Source organism: Labrus mixtus, chromosome 7, assembly GCF_963584025.1.
Source record: "Labrus mixtus chromosome 7, fLabMix1.1, whole genome shotgun sequence".
Taxonomy (NCBI): Eukaryota; Metazoa; Chordata; class Actinopteri; order Labriformes; family Labridae; genus Labrus; species Labrus mixtus.
The window spans coordinates 19335053-19351471 of record NC_083618.1 but is presented as its reverse complement, the minus strand read 5'-3'; the positions used below and the strand labels follow the sequence as shown (position 1 = coordinate 19351471).

Sequence of the window (16419 nt, the reverse complement as noted above, 5' to 3'; positions counted from 1 at the left end):
CAGTACATTTTCAGACCTGTCATTCCAGGGATAGAGCGCAATCCATCAAACATTCTCACAGCTTCTGGTGTAATTGTTTAGGTAACACAAAAGATAAAAACAAGTGGTTTACCCCTAGAGTGAAAGTGGAACAAATGTTAATGGAATCAGTTGTGAGAAGCTGCCGGCTGCTTTCGGTTTTGATGTATGCACTTTAATTTTATGTTATTATTTGTCTGTATGAAATAAAGTAGTCCGTTGATATATGGTGCAAACAGGCTCCAAAGGGTACAGCAACAGGAGCCGTCTGTGGAACAGCCTCCCTCATTCAATCAGGCCTGCACCCTCTGTTGACTCTTTTAAGTCCCGTCTCAAGACATACTTTTATATTTTAGCATTTGAGTCCCCTGGTCCTGAATTTTGTTGCTTTCTTTATATATTATTTCTTTATATATGCATTTGTATACATATATATATTTCTCTCTTGTGGATGTTGTGATCTGAAGTTGTTTTTTCTTTTTTAATGCATTGTACAGCACTTTGGTCAGCTGTAGCTGTTTTTAAATGTGCTTTATAAATAAATATGACTTGACTTGACTTGACTTGAACTATCATTTCAACAAAAGGCATGCATCTTTAAATGCACTTTATGTTCAGGAACATTTACATCAGCCGTATGAAGCGACAGGTTAGAGACATGCCTGATCACAGACTCTGGAGGACTAACTGTAACCATATCAATCCACGGAAAGTAGTCCGGTTCATTTGATGTCAGTCTGTTAATTTAAGAGAAAGGAGAAGAAAGCAGGGCTCTGCCTAATCTGACTGATTATTGTTTAATTCATGGGTACAACCTTATCTAATTCAAAATAAATAATAGAGTGGTAACAACTAAATCATCAGCCTCTTTCCTAAAATGTCTGGTGAATTGTTTATACATACTTAATGATGATAAATCAGCCTCTATAAAGCATGAATAATTATGGTTATGTGTAAACAAACATGTAATATGCAAATATTAGGAATAAACTACAAGGAATAAAATAAGTAAACTCCTCAGTCTAGTGCACTTTAAGTCCTGCCAAAGGTGAGACCTTTGGAAACAGCTTTTATCCTTCAAATGTGTATAATAATACAAGAATTAAACATGTTTTTTTTTAATCAAAATTATTCTTTCTAAACTTTTCTGATGTAAGGCAGATTCCTAAAAAAACCTTTCTTCCCTTTTCCTCTTCTTTTCTTTCTCTCTTTTTCCCCTTTTTTTCCTTTCCCCCCCTTTCTCCCCCTCCTCCCCCCTTCTTCTTTCTTTGACAGACTTTTGCACCCTAGCTTCCTTAAGTGTGAATGTGAGTGTGGCTGGTTGTCTGAGTCTACATGTCCGCCCTGGGTGTACCCCGCCTCTCGCCCAATGACGGCTGGGATCGGGGTCACGCACAGGAAAAGCGGTATAGATAATGGAGGGATGGAAAAGAAAGCAGCAGTGAAAAAACGAAAAAAAGGCAAACACTTGAGCGATGACAGAGGATTATACACATAAAGTGAACAGGTAATGGAACATGGTGAGGCGGTGTTTAAAGACTGATGGCGGGAAAAGAAAATGTCAATAGACTCCAACAGGGAAGCGAAAAATGAAAAATCTTTGAGGTGCTGCATTGATTCCTCCAGAAAAGGTTACAGAGGGAACTGTTCACTATGGACCTAGCTGTACCTGTGGATTCCAATTTGTTTAGATTAAGAAAAAGATTGATTTCTGGGGGCTGGTTAAGCTCAGTCGGCAGAGCAGATGCTTCATGTTCAGAGGTCCTCGTCTTACTGGTAGCAGGTTGGACTACAAACTACACGCTGTTTGTTGTATTTCATCTCCCACTCTCTCTCCTCATACTTCTTTTTTTTTTTCTCTCAAGCTGTCCTGTTTAATGAAGGCATTAAAAAAGCCCTGAAAAATTATCTAAAATAAATTGGTTTAAGTTAGTAGTCGTGTAATAAGTCGGGTAATGTAGAGAGAGCAGGTTGTTACAGCAGAAGAACCCCTTCAGGGTGGCACGAGACCCGTTCACTCTCTGGACTTTCTGTGTCTTCTACAGCGATAAGGTTTGGGGTATTGTGTCAGGAAACAAACATTTTCCACCCACCAGCCCGGTGTCGTACTCCTCCTCTGCCTCGTTCTCCTCCACTACGCTGGCAAAGCTGCTGGCGTTGGACGAGGAGCGGGAAAGGTCCTGAGCCTCTGGGATGGACGGCGCCCTGCAACACATGGCCATACTACACACCTAGGTCACTCTGACCGCTCAAACAGACGGATCTTATCACAGCAACAGGAACTGAATGTTTCTTTCTTTACTTTTATGTATTTATTGTTTATACTTCTCTTTATAAATCCAACATCTTCTTATCACAGCACCCGCAGACGCTTACAATCGAGCTGGAAGCTGAAAGCTGGAAGCGTTGTGTTTGTGTTCTTGCCAAGGTAGAAAATCGCTCAAGCTGTTTTAAGTTACTGCAACACTCCTGATTTAATTAGGGCTTGAGATTCTTGGCAAAAATTAACAATAGATAGTGTTTTTATCAGACAAAACAACAACAAACAAATGAGGTCATGTGCTGCCTTTGAGCTACAAACATAATCCATATTCCTAAAATACATCATGCCCAGTCTATCGTCAAAATAACAGAGGAGATTTAGTCTAAATCTACGTCTGTATATATTCTCTTAATTATAACATTTATAGGACTTCATTTGGTAATAACACTGCTGTCTTGCAGTTTGTCTAAAGTACACAAAGTTTGGTGTCTGCAACAGAATCAGAGGATGTTTTTTTTTTTTTTGTTAAGTTAAGGCATACGTACAATAACGCTGTTTTTTTTTTTTTTGCACTGGCAGCGCCCATTTAATACAAAACAAGTGCCGTTCAGTGTTTTCAGTGCTCAGCGCCCAGAACGCAAAAACACCATCTGTGTCAGCTGTTTTTTTTATTACTGTGCTCACAGATCTCTCAAATGACAAAAGTTCGACGTATGGAATGTATTCCTGCCGCGCTTGTCAATGTCACTTTTCCCTCACTGACCAATCAGAATGAAGAAAAGGGCGGGGCTTCTTATATCAGCATTGACAACAACGGCAGAAAGAAATGTATCTGACTCCCCATCTAGAGCAGCTGCTAATGCCAGAACATGATTCATTTATGTTTCATGTTTTCTCTGTGATATTTTCTTAAAATAAAGCAAATATTAATTTTATAGAGCTATTTAAAACAGACCTAGCGGTTTTTACCAAGGGAAGTGGAGGTAAACTTTTGTAACCTAGCAACAATAAGTGCTGATGAGAAACTGAGGTTGTGAGTGCTGCCAGAGCAAAGAAACGACATTAATGTAAACAGGCCCGTAAGCTGTACGACTAACATGACCAAACATAGGAATTTATAAAAAATTGCTTCCAATGGTATATGAGTACAACCATTGAGGTCACGCCCAGTGAGTTGCTGCTCTAACTTGATAAGTTCTCTACCCACTCACCCAAAAGATCACCAATGACCTTTGAACGTGTGTGGAATATTACACAGTATCCTAAACTTATTTATAATTCACTTAGATAAGGGTCACCTGTGTTTAGTCGCGGCAAATTCTGGTGAGCTGTGACAGGACGAGTTGTCTGATCGGTTTTCCTGTGAAAAGTAGGAGCTGTCCGGCATCCTCTGGGTGCTGGGCGACACCTCACGGCTTCAGGACAGAGATGGAGATTGACACATGAAAAAAGTGTGAGTTGACTTATTCTGAACTGTGACACTTTAACAGACTGTTGAGAAATGTTTCACATCAGCTACAGATGATGACTTTCATCTGTCACACCATCGGCTGTTTAACTAATGGTGGCATATTTCCTTATTTTGGCTATAAGAATGCTTCATCTCTAATATGACATGGGATAAAGGCCACATTTAAATGCTGAATAAATAAAGAAGCATTGGACACATGGCATTGACAAACTTCTGTCTCTCAAATAAACATCAGAACACGGAGTAAAACGGTCTGATTTGATGTATTAAGGGATATACTGTACGTATGTGGTTATTTTGCAGCAGCTGTTGTAATTTGCATGTGATTTAATCAGGGTGCACAAGAGGGCCGGGGCTAAAGGCCGCTGCACACTGGATGGTACTTTAATCAGTGGCTGCACATTTTTCAACATACGTGTCCTGCTGCCCTCCAAAGGCTGCAGAGATTTAATTACCTGCAGGGGAAGATTTAATACAGATTAAAACGCTGTGGACCACAGATACTGCATACATTACCACTCATATTATGCACTTAAATGTGGAACCCACTGACTTTAATTATCAGAGTGGAAAACTCTGTATTTAAAATGTAGAATTAATTTGTTTATAGAATAAACTTTAATTTTCTCATGCTTGTGCTGAGGATTCATTGTTTGGAGGTTGTCCAAACATTGAATGCATCAAGTTTTTTTTTCTATCTCTGCTGAAGATTTTCTCCAAGCATTGACCTTCCCATTGTTGTTCAAATCACCAGACAGGCAGGCAGGTAATGATCAAATCAAATCTCCGTTGTGCATTTTAAATGTCACAACATTTCAAGAAAACCCCTCCGATTGTAGCGTTTTTAAAAAGGGTTTCTTCCAATGGCTGGTTTCCACATTTGAATGTCCTAGCTTCCATCTGTTGCCACACTATTCTCTCCTCATTTCCCACCCCCTGCTGATAGGCTCCCGCTCCGTCCTCTCACCTCCTCTCTTGGACCTCCTGGATGTTCTCGATTCCAATGGCACTGCTGCGACGCGAGCTGAACGGTCCAGACTTTTTCCTGGTTGGGCTTTTCCCAGGAATGATGAGTGACTGACAGTGAGCAGGGAGAAGAACGTCAGACATATGCTGTCGGATTGATTTAACCATTTCACAACCACAGCATGAAATCAATAAACAGTACAGCAGATTAACCAGTAGGATGTTATAGTAGGAAATACTGTGCAGGAATAATGAACTGAAGGCTGAATGAATGATGAGAAAATGACACATTTGGAAAATGGTTCTACAGACCAATGACACACTGGGCTTCAGGAAGGACTTGATTTATTTTAAATTTCTTAAAAAAAAAAGAAGGTTTTTATGATGACCACATTAGGTGTTTATCATATCCGTTTATATTGTTAGGAGCCTCCTGTTGGATGTTCTTTTACACCAAAAAAGTGTAGTTGAATCTCTTGGAATTCTAAAATGTTTGGGGCTTAGTCCTTATTTAAGATGCCGTGTGATTCATTAACGAGTGGCTGTGGGAGGTCTCGAGACCGGTCTTGAGACCAAGACGGATTTCGAGTACTACAACACTAGTATCTACCTTTAAAGGTTTGTATGTATGTAAACTAAGATGAATGAATCATCATTCCTAACAGTCATATTGTGATGTATTAGCTGCTGTATGAATGAATGATATGATGATTAAAACCATAAATAAACAAACAGCTGTCTTTAGGATTATTTACACCTATATATCTTGAAGTCTCTCACAGCTATAGAAACTTTAAAGGAACATTTTAGACCATAATTCACTTTCTTCACACATTAAGAAAAGACAATAATGAAGGTAGCACAAGAGACAAAAATAGAAATATACATGAACCTCTTCTATTGTTCCTATCCCTATGGCACTGCCGCGGCGTCCATATTTACTGGGACTTTTCCCTGGAACAAGCAATGACTGAGCCGCGCAAGACGGGGCGAAGGGAAGCACAGAGAGAGAGAGAGAGAGAGAGAGAGAGAGAGAGAGAGGAGGTGACAGATTGAAAAAAAGCAAGAGTGAGGGAGGGAAAAAAAGAACACATCATAAGATATCATGCGCAAAGCACAAAGACTTGAAACAGCAAGGTGCAAAAGAGCCTGGAAGGAAGCCTGCAGCGTGAGTTAATAGAGAGGATATTAAGGATAAAGCAAGAGGATTTTAAGAACAAAAGCAGCCTAAAGTCCGACACAGGAGGGCACAGCGAGAGAGGGAACACCACCGAAGAAGCAGGCATGTCGGCAGTTTCTACCCTGAGGGATACAGGTCTGTTTAGTGATGCATTCAGAGGGAGAAAAGAGGGGAAAGAAGGTTGACAAAATCCAATGGGATAGCTTAAGAAAACTTGGTCTTTTTTCAGAAATGGGGTTGTTTTAGTTCCAATTCAAAGTACTGTCAGTTAACAAATCCCACATGGCTTCGTTATGAACACAATGACTGTTTGAATAATGGAAGAAGCCAATATGAAACCACGCATTGCTTTGTTTACTGCCTTTTTGAAGCCTCGCGTTCGGATATTTGTCCCTAACCACGTTTGTTTTTCGGAGCAAGATGTTCCAATATTTCGCTACGAGGGCGGAGTGGAGAGGAGTGAGTTCTATAAAACGCTAAGTTATCAAAACTAAACAGTCTACATTACTGGAAAATACAGTAGTTGAATCATTTGCTGGTTAACAGTTGTGTTCTGATTAGAATGCCTCCTGGAGGAGTTCGCTGGAGGGATTATACAGCCAGTCTAGCTGGGAAACGCCTCAGAATCTCCCAGGAGGAGCTGGAGGGAAGTCTGGGTTGACTTACTGCGCCTGCTACCACCGCGACCCGACCTCAGATAGGTGGAGGAAAATGGATGGATGGATGGACAATTGTGTTTACTGTACCACAGAAAGAAAGTCTGTTTGTGATGGTAGCTGTTTTATATTAGACGAAGAAACGCAAAAAGAGCTAGTGCAACATCGGGGAATTGGCTGCTTGCTAACACCTGCAGCGGAGAGCAAGTGGCTGACTGACACAAACCCCAGTTTGCTGTCACAGTCTGCAAGCTAGGTACAGTGAGGACATAAGAGTTAATATACTACATTTTTAATCATGGTTAAGCTGGAGTACAGACTTCTACCATGGTAAGTAGGTTAAAAAAACAGCCGGTAAGCCATTTTATTTTTCAGATATTTGCAATGTCGCAAATAAGTCATGTTCAGTAAGTGAACAAACTGAGGTGACACCGAGCTAAGGTTGTCCAATATTTCAATACTTTGATACGTTTTGATATGTTTTGGATTGCTCATGTTTTAAAAGGATTATAATGATGGATACAATTGAAAGGTACACAAAACTTGAAAATGCAGCAGCCAGTATGTCCTTCTAAGTTAGGATTCCTGTCCTAAATGGTCTGTAATTGTTTTGATCCAGGAAAGTTGTCAGTTTTAAGGCACCCACCTCACGGCCGTTTTAGATGCCCCTCGGTTTGACAGATGAGTCCAGTTATCACGGCAAAACAACAGGTGTTGAAGCGATGGTAGCGGGCAAGCGGACTGGTTCAGATATGTCTGATTCCACCCGCCCTTCTTCCGAAAGGTGTCAAGACCGATGCACAGCTGGCCAAACACTGAAGCTTCACTGGCCGCAACACGGCAACCCGCGTGGGCATCGACTCAGCTCTCTCCAATGTTTCGAATTTGGACTGCAGTCCCAATTTTAAACACTACGGGTCAGAGTAATATTTTGCTCCTTCAAATCTGTTGTAAAGTTTGGCATTTTAATATGTGGAATCCTGAGGATTGACTCACTTTTGGAGGCAGTCTCAAGTGGCGACTTGAGGAACTGAAGCTTTTATCACTTTCACTTAATTTCTTAAAAGGTTTCTGCTTTTGTTAACCCCATCTTTGAAAAAGACACTTAACAGCACAGTTTGCTTCTTGCATTTATGTTGTGTGCCATGCATATTCTGCAGCCACGCATGCACATGAACAAGTCTGCAAAGAAAAGTTTTAACGTTAACAGGAGGGAAGAGTGATGACAAAAGCAGCTTCAGGAGGGAGGGAGTCTGGGTAGTCATACAGTGGATACACTCACTTCAAACTCAGGAAAGAGACTACACTGGGGTTCACATACATCAGAGTCACCTTATACTGACAAAGAAATCATTTTTATTCAACGGTTGTTCTATTTTTGAACACCATCCTACATATCTAGCTGTCACCCTACAGGGTGATGAAGATTCTTTCAACAGATGATAATGAATGAAATGCTTAGAATGCTGATTTATACTATTTTGTCCAACAAAAAAACGAGTTAATACTGTAGGAACGCTGTGTGCAAATGGAAAAGCAATCAATGAAAGCCGCTTTGTTAGACAGCAAAAGGGGTTCAAAATGAAAAATGAAAGCGAACGCTTTGATGTTAGCACACTAAAGTGCTACAATGTGCCAACAGGAGTAATTTGCTAAAGTGCTGCTAACACAAAATAGCAGGGCTGTGTATTTATCCACTGTGCTGAAAGAAGTAAAACAATTAGCCTGAATGTATGCATTATGTGGGCATCATGTGAACCAAAGTGAGCTACTTACAATCCCTGGGGTTTTGGGGCTCTCTGCGGGATTGTGGGTAAAGCTGCCACTGTGACTAGTGGAGACTGTGTGTGACTTCTTGTTACTGAGGCCCATGGCGTCCATAGACTGGCTTCTGCTGCGGATGACCCGCTACAGAAAGAGACGAGGAGATACCGTCAGTGGATCCACTTTGAGATACCACATGTGTACGTGATGCTATACTCAAACTGAATCCAAGGGAAGTAGGTTTTGAAAACTGCACACATATGTTAATACAGTACTCTGCTTCGTACCCAAATGGTTTCTGGTATTTTGTTTATCCAGTTTATGTTTTATTTGCATTGAATATACAAAAAAGGTATTTTTCACAGTAGACATGTCACTGTCACAATATGAAAAGCACATAAAGATGGCTGAATTTTATAAAGCTGTTTCAGTTTTTAGGGTCCTGGTCCTGTGCATGCTGACTCACTGTCCCAGCTTAACCCAAATGTGGTTCCCACAGTAAACTGTATAAAACATGGATGTAGTCTCAGTGAAGTCACCCTTGGGGCTGTGAAGAGGCATTATGAAGCCTAAGTAATTAAGTAAGGTGGATTGGCACCGCCTCGCTTAAGTGAACATCTCCATGTTCACTCTCCAGCCAGAGCACTAAGGTCTACCAATCAGCAGCTCCTGGAGGGGCCAAAACAAGCCTCAAAACCAGGGGCCTTTGAGCTTTTGCAGTAGCTACCTCAAACCTTTAATTGATTTTAACTGTGCTGGATTAATGTTGGGTCTTTGTAAATAATATAACAATGAATAAGGTCTTTTACCTGCCTTTTGTTAAGTGTCTTCTCCTTGGCTTTCCATTCATGATAAGAATGTTTAATCCCAACAGATTTTACTATTCATTTTGCCATTATTTTATGACGTTTTTATCCCAATAGATTGTACTACTGTTATTAGTATAAAAGATTATTTTCCATTTTTACTGTGTAAAGTACTTAGGTGGTTGTTTTAGAAGTCCTTTATCTAAATAAAATTACAACTTTTGCATTGGCTTCATTCTCCAGCAAGGATGTTGTAGCTTGGTTCCAACTTTCAAGTACTACACAAGTGCCGTGGTAAAGCCAATTCAGGAGACCACTAAACCTGCATTCTTTTCAATTGCAAGCAGTAGTTGTCTCCTCTGGTTGCAAAAAGCAGTCTACCAGGAAATGGCCACTCTGACACCTTCATTTTTTAAATGTCATTAGAGGTTGTAGTTTGAAGTCTTCTTTAATACAGGTATTTTAAAAAATATGACATTTGAGTTAAATTGATATTACAGTGATTGCTCAATATCACAGCTATACCTGTCAACTAGGACAGATGTATAGGGAGGTGTATCAATATGTAGACAACCTCCTGTCACTCCTGGCTCCCAAAAAAGTAGGATTTCAATGGCCGTAAAGCCAAACTTAAGGCTGGCTTTGAAACAGTTATCAATCAAGCAATTGATGATAAAACAGTGGATATGTACATCTCCTACAAAATTAAGCCATCATTTATGATTTTATAAACACCTGTGCTTTTCTATTATGGCTAGTCAAAATATCTGCTGTGAAAAAGGTCTTTCAGAAAAACAAATACAATGTACCATAGCTGTATTATGTAACCAGACGTATTTTATAGAGTCAACAGTTCTGTAGATCGCCAAATTGTTTTGTTTTTTTAACCAAAGGTCAATATGTTGTTTTTACAACATGTGACTAAATGCTGGCACTGTTATGAAATATGTGTGAATATTTCAGAATAAACTATAATCTACGAGGTCACAAACATAAATGGACATTGTGATTATTTGTGTGTGCAAATCGATTCACAGTGGTTTGTGCTCACATGTGCGTGTGCATGTGTGTATGCAGGATTAGTTTTGAACACTTAGAGGCAGTGCAGGTCAACAGGCAGGGAAGAGAGAGGGCTGAGTGGAAGAGATGCAGGTTCACAGAAGGTCAAAGAGATTGTAGGCTTTGCAAGAGCGGAGAATAGAGCCTCATCTCTTATCTCCTAAGTCGTCATTAAACGGGGAGAATCCGTGGTGGGGTTTTGTGTCAGGGGAGGGGAAGATGAGATACAGTGTGAATGAGGAAGGCAGTGTGAGAAAGTGGGAAAGACTGAGTGGGAAATCTTTGTAGATGGGATTTGTAGAGTTGTTAGGGATGGAAAGAGAGGCAGCAAGACGACCGAGAGGAGATAGGATTTGCAGGCAGGAGTTAATTCATACAAATGCAGTTAATGAAGGTATGGCAAAGAGATGAAGCTAAAGAGACATTAAAGGCTGAGAGAAGAGGTGGTATATTTCTGTGAAGTTGCATGGAAATACAGAATAGATGACTGAGAACTAGTTGGTGTCACAGACAAAGGAGAAAGACTGCGAGGGGAGCTGCCCAATGGGGAGAACTGCAAACCGCATCATCGGCTTCCTAATGAGGGGTCATTAAATCGTTCATCAGGCACACACAATCACAGCTCCTAGTGCCATGGCTCAGCGGCTGGGCTATGCTCCACCACCCTAATGGTCATTGATGGAACACACTCAGTCAGAGCATTTCATACACAAAAGCCGCTCCCCAGTTTCAAAACCACAGCCTCAATGCGAAAACACACCGAGTTCAGCAGTCACAGCCAAGTGAGAAAATCAAACGCCACAAGGACTGTTCCTTTGAGATACAGCAACATTTTCAAGGCTTTGTTTTATGTGTGAATACCCAGAATCCCAGCCAAAACAGGGGGGAGTGCAGGCGGGGGGGGGGGGGAATCCAAAAAAAAGTCTTCAGTAATAACTGTTCTATTGCATGCATGTGCAGGTGCAGATTAAAGGTGCTGCGAGTCAAATGAGAGACGTGACTTTACCTTGAAGGATTCAAAGAAGCCTCCTCCTCCTGCTGCACTGCCCCCGTTCTCCAGCTTATCCTCGTCTCCACCAAGACCCATCATGGATTGGCTGTTTATGTGCAGCTCCTCGTACAGAGTCTCCAGCAGGGCTGAACGTGTGCGCTCCTATCAACCAGAGCAAAGTCAGTTTGCACAGGTGCTGAAACTTTATGTTCAATCTGAAATTCATGGATCATTTTAAATTAGAGGCGTCATTGCTAAAAATGATTGAACAGCATCACATCAGGATGATAACACTCGAGCTCAGTTGCCAAAGGGTTGTTGTTTAAGAGTGGTTAGTTTTGATTTGTTTTATTCTCAGATACCATTTTAAATGTGTTCCAGGGTTGCTACAATACAATCCAAGGATTTTGAAGATTTTCTATTAAAGACCCAAACAAAGAGACAAAGAAGGCTGTGTTTTCCATTGTCCCACATTCAAAGGTTTTTTTTGTTGTTGCATATTTTGCAAGTCGCCTGATATTCACTGTTTAGTTAGTTAGTAATACACTGCAGTAAATGAATGCTGCCATAAATGACATGATTTGTCACGTGAACAGAGAATCAAAATCGCTAACAACACTTCACTAGGTTTATTTAGGCAAATGTTACTCAAAGTGCCAGCTAAAATTCACAACCTCTTACGTGGAAAAATACTTTGAAAGACATTTTACAACCTTAAAATTTAAAAATCTGAATGAATCCCATGTTCAAATTGTATCATTCCTTTTTCTCAGCATGTGTTATTTTAAGCTGAGGAGCTGGAGCGGTATATGGTAAGTAAGGGATTACTGCCATTTTGGAGTGCCTTATAGTAATTATATAGTCAATTGTGCATGTGTGTGGGAGTGTTTATGTATATAGTGCTATAAAGACAGTTACAATGAATGTTTGTTCTCACATGAAATCTCCCACAAAATAGAGCCAACAGGATGCACACTGTGGCGAACCAGTGTTTACTCAAGTGTGCACACATCTAAAAACACACATGCAAACCACACACAACACAGGCGTTCACACTTCTATCGCACAGTTTGCATCATAAATATCCTCTCACCTCGAGCTTGGCAAACTTCTCAGCCTTGTAACAGGCGTACTCTGCATTGATGAGCTTAGTGAAGAGGAACTCACGGAAATCTGGGCCCTGAGAAAAGAAAATAGAGAGACAGAAAGGCAGAGCATATAAAGGTTTACTATGATGTAAGTAGGTAAGGGGAGGGGTGAGTTTGTGGATTTATGCGATTTTCTGACCTTTTTGAAGATGGCAGGGTCAGGCAGAGCGGGCCCAAAGAAAGGCACGTCATCCCGCGCTGTCACAGACACCTTGAGGAAAAAACCCGGTGAATATGAAGTGCGATACTTGATGTCACATTTTAAAGCCACACAGAGGACTAAAAAGCTCCTGAATTATGTAATAGTGAATCTAAAATGGGTTTGCCAGGAGAAGTGAAGGTGGCCGAGGAGACTGACCTTGTAGGTGACGTTGTCCGTGCATGCATTTTCCACCTGCACCACTGCATACGCATGCAGGAAGTTGGACTGGATCATGTCTGGGACAAAGGGCGTGTTCTCCTCCTGAAAGACGATGGCTACAATGTCGTTGCCTATGTGCCTCTTTCTCTGCAGCTGCATGGGACAGACAAACACGACTAACAGGAGCGGAAACATCTCAAATCATCACTTAAAGGGTCAAAAACACAGGCTGAAGTCCCAGGATTACTTCCAGGGAATGAATCTAGTCCCCTGAGAGAGGCTGACATAGCTTTAGTCTAAAGGTTGAACCTTTTTTTCAAAGAAATATGACATTCAAGGTGACACAGCCATCACTAAAAAAATGAAAGGAAATAGTTTTTTTTGTATCTTTCTCTTTATCTATAGACTTCATACACTAAGAATCTACTAATTAAGTTAAAAAGAAATTACTTAATACACATTACTGTTTCCCTTATTAGCGTGCATTTTGTTTATCTTGTTTTTACCCACATTAAGTCAAATAAGATTTGAACTTTCAAAATAGCAATCACTAGGCTGCAGTAATTGAGGCCTAAGCTTCCAAAGCTAGTTGATGGCATGAGAGATAAATTAATCTGAATTTAAGTTCAAGCAATGCAAAGTTTATGATTCTGTTATTGGCTGTCTGTCAGCAATCCAAACCACTGGAGCCAGGCAATCTCTTTTAAAAGGCTGGATGTTGCAAAGCGTTTCAGGGCCACCTGCTTCCCCTGCTAGAATATAAATGTTGTAACTTTATTGCCCTTTGCTAGGAATCTAATTTAGCAAGCGGAAATCTTCCTTTATCTCTTCTTGTTGAAAAGTATCAAATGAAAAATATGTGTAATAACAACTTTAACTTGTGCTTTTTTTTTCCTGTTCGAAATCTGAAGAACACCCTTTCAGAAATGTTTTTCCTCAGGGCAATCCAACAGTAAAACACTCTGAAATGTTTGTAGATACCAGAATGTCAGCATATTCTGTCCAACTCTTCAAAATTGAAATAGATACTTATTATCACACTCTGCAAACCAAAATCCTTCCACAGCAGCATGGGAATAAAAGCATATATCAGATTTTGCAGATGGCTGGTTTAGTGATAAACGGATTCTCAGCATAGAGGGGGGGGGAGAGACAGACCTCCCAGACATAGTCCATCTTTGAAGCAACAACATCGATATCATGACAGCAGCACTAGCAGAGAACATTGGTTAGCCTTAGTCAATAATCAGGCTGTTTGACACGAAAGAATCGCCCTCAACAAGCCACTTCACATCTATTGATATCTGCTTTCCTGACCGCCTGAGCAGCACTAAAATGTCTAAAGAGATGATTGATTGTGTGCACAGTAAATGTTCGCTCTGTGTTTTATAGGTGATTCTTTTCCAGTAAGCAGTCTAATTATTTTACAGTCCGTTAAAGACTGTTTGTTCACATGAGGACAATCTACCATCTGTTTCAGGAACCGGCAAGTTCTCAAAGTAGCATCCAGAAATATTTAGTAAATGGAAAACGTTTTTTTTTTTTTAGTTGAAAGAAAAAAAAAGTAAGAACCCAAAATGAGTTAATGTCTCATATTTTTAATTGTAATGAATGATTTTTGACATATAATTTAAAAATTGTAGATGTTTAACTGCAAGAAAAAGCTTTATTTTGGGGCTTTTATGCCTTTATTTAGAAACAGGACAGTGGATAGAGTCAAAAATTTGGGAAGAGAGAGAGTGAGGATTGACATGTGGGACGGAGCCACAAGGTTACTCCAGCATCATCCTGAGCTTATCAGCAGTCAGCCTTTAATATCTCCTCACACTGTCTCTGTGCAGATAGAGAACAGGTAGACATCTGATACAAACTCAGCGAGGCTCGACTCAGACCCCTGGAACCTTTTTGAAAACGGTGTCAAACTCAGATCTGGCTGGCTGCAACAACTCTGTTTTTTCTGCACTGAAATACAGCAATGCTCTAAAAGCTGCACCTGTTCCTGCCTTCCCCCATGACTCATCCCATGTGTGTGCTGTTTCTATGCTCTGTGTCCCTTCATGCCTTTGGACGGTTACTGTGGTAACAAAGTTTAACCTGAGAGGTTGTGCAGCAGAGATCAACTAACAAAGTGACATGACATCGAAAAGGAAGTCTTCAATGCCAGTACTGAAAACTATAATGCCTCTAAAAGCTTTTTTTTTTTCAAAAGAAGAAAATAGACTGCTTAGCAAATGCACATCACTATCACTTACTTCTAATTGGGTTGATTTATCACAGGTGTAGTTCATTCTGGGCAGTATGCTAAGTGTATTAGCTTTTTGTTGAGCGTTCCATGAAAAGATCAATGCCACTCTCATCTCTGAGCAGTAAATCTGAAGGTACTGTCAGCAGCTCTGTGAGCTTAGCTTTGCCCAAAGACTGCAATCAGTGGGAAACAGCTAGCCTAGATCTGTCCAAAGGAAATGAAAAAAATCCTATACACGCACCGCTTAAGCCAACGTATAAACAGATTTATCTTTTGTGTCTACATGGTTATAAATGTCCGCCTCCTCATTGTTTGCATGAAACATCAATCACTGGTTCCCACTGAATGACAGAGTAAGTGTAGACAGAGTGGGGGAAGTATTTGCAAATTGAAAATACTCTAAATAATACATTTTCCAAAACAATTGGTTAATAGGTCAACATGACAAGAAATGACTCCACTATGTCACAGCAGAGAATATCCTCCTGTGATACTGGAGTAAGTCACTCTCTCTCTGTTTCTCAAGTTTCTTTGCATGCGATAGTGAGAAGACCTTCAAGAAGTTCATTTTTAGAAGGAAAAAGGCAGATATGAGGCAGGGATCAGGAATTAAAAATGGCAACTTGTGGTAGTAGGGAGAAAACTCCTACACTTTCACATCTGCAACCTCTGCAAATTCAATGACTTTCCAGCCTCTGTGCTGAGTGAGCTGATTTTACAGCCCAGACCGTATAGCTGCTGTGGGTATAGTCTGAAACAGGTAGAGGCCTATTCAATGAATTAACTAGGCAAGTACGAGTGCCTTGAAAACACTTATTAGGTACCCACATGATTAATCGTTGGAATGCCACTGTACCTGCTGTGAGTCTCCCTCTGTGTAAGGCAGTTTGGTGGACACATGAAACATAATCTCCTTATTATGGAAACTTGTGTAGACAGATTCTGTTCCTGTTTGACCGTGAGTGACATCCAGCCCACCCCGAAACCTGCAGAGGAAAAGAAAGAGAAGAAGAGAGGGAGGATTTAAGGGCGGAAGCAAAAAAATAAAGGGAAGAGAGGATTTCAGAAGAAAAAAAAAAAAACAGGAGGAAAACAGAACACAGGAGAAGAGCATGCTCTCCATCCATGCTCATCCATCATTGAACGGATGCCAAGGGCAATTCTCCAGCCCACTAAATCACAATGTCAGCGATACCATAAATATCAGGACACTCCAAATCGCCTTTTCAGGGATTCATATTTAGCCAACGCTGATCAATAGCAGAGTGAATGATGGCCAGTTTTAGACACACACGAGGTGGAGCATAAAAACTATGAATGAACCAAAACTGCTGATGAAGAAGGTGAAAAGTTTCCAAACCCTTTAAAGTCATGAAGCTCGATCTTGTGGCCCAAAATCTCCAAGAACTCGACAAAGGCAGGGCTTTCTTCCATGTTCCCAAACAGCTCCTCCTCTGCCGTCTGCGCAAGAGGAAGAAGATAACACTTTCA

The 16419-nt window shown here is 40.6% G+C and overlaps 1 protein-coding gene across 10 annotated transcripts in view; it reads right to left on the bottom strand.

The window, feature by feature from the left end:
• rap1gapb (RAP1 GTPase activating protein b) overlaps positions 1-16419 on the bottom strand; it is a 142437-nt gene that overhangs the window by 6724 nt on the left and 119294 nt on the right. For 6 of the 10 annotated variants that reach the window (XM_061041121.1, XM_061041114.1, XM_061041115.1 and 3 more), the window contains 11 exons: positions 16289-16389; positions 15785-15914; positions 12681-12836; positions 12462-12533; positions 12268-12354; positions 11190-11336; positions 8331-8462; positions 5611-5688; positions 4720-4829; positions 3580-3696; positions 2112-2241 (listed from right to left, as the gene is read on the bottom strand). In XM_061041121.1, coding sequence (XP_060897104.1) covers positions 2112-2241; positions 3580-3696; positions 4720-4829; positions 5611-5688; positions 8331-8462; positions 11190-11336; positions 12268-12354; positions 12462-12533; positions 12681-12836; positions 15785-15914; positions 16289-16389 — 1260 coding nt within the window. The remainder of the gene's footprint in view (positions 1-2111; positions 2242-3579; positions 3697-4719; positions 4830-5610; positions 5689-8330; positions 8463-11189; positions 11337-12267; positions 12355-12461; positions 12534-12680; positions 12837-15784; positions 15915-16288; positions 16390-16419) is intronic. The other 4 variants (XM_061041117.1, XM_061041119.1, XM_061041120.1 and 1 more) reach the window with 3 other exon arrangements.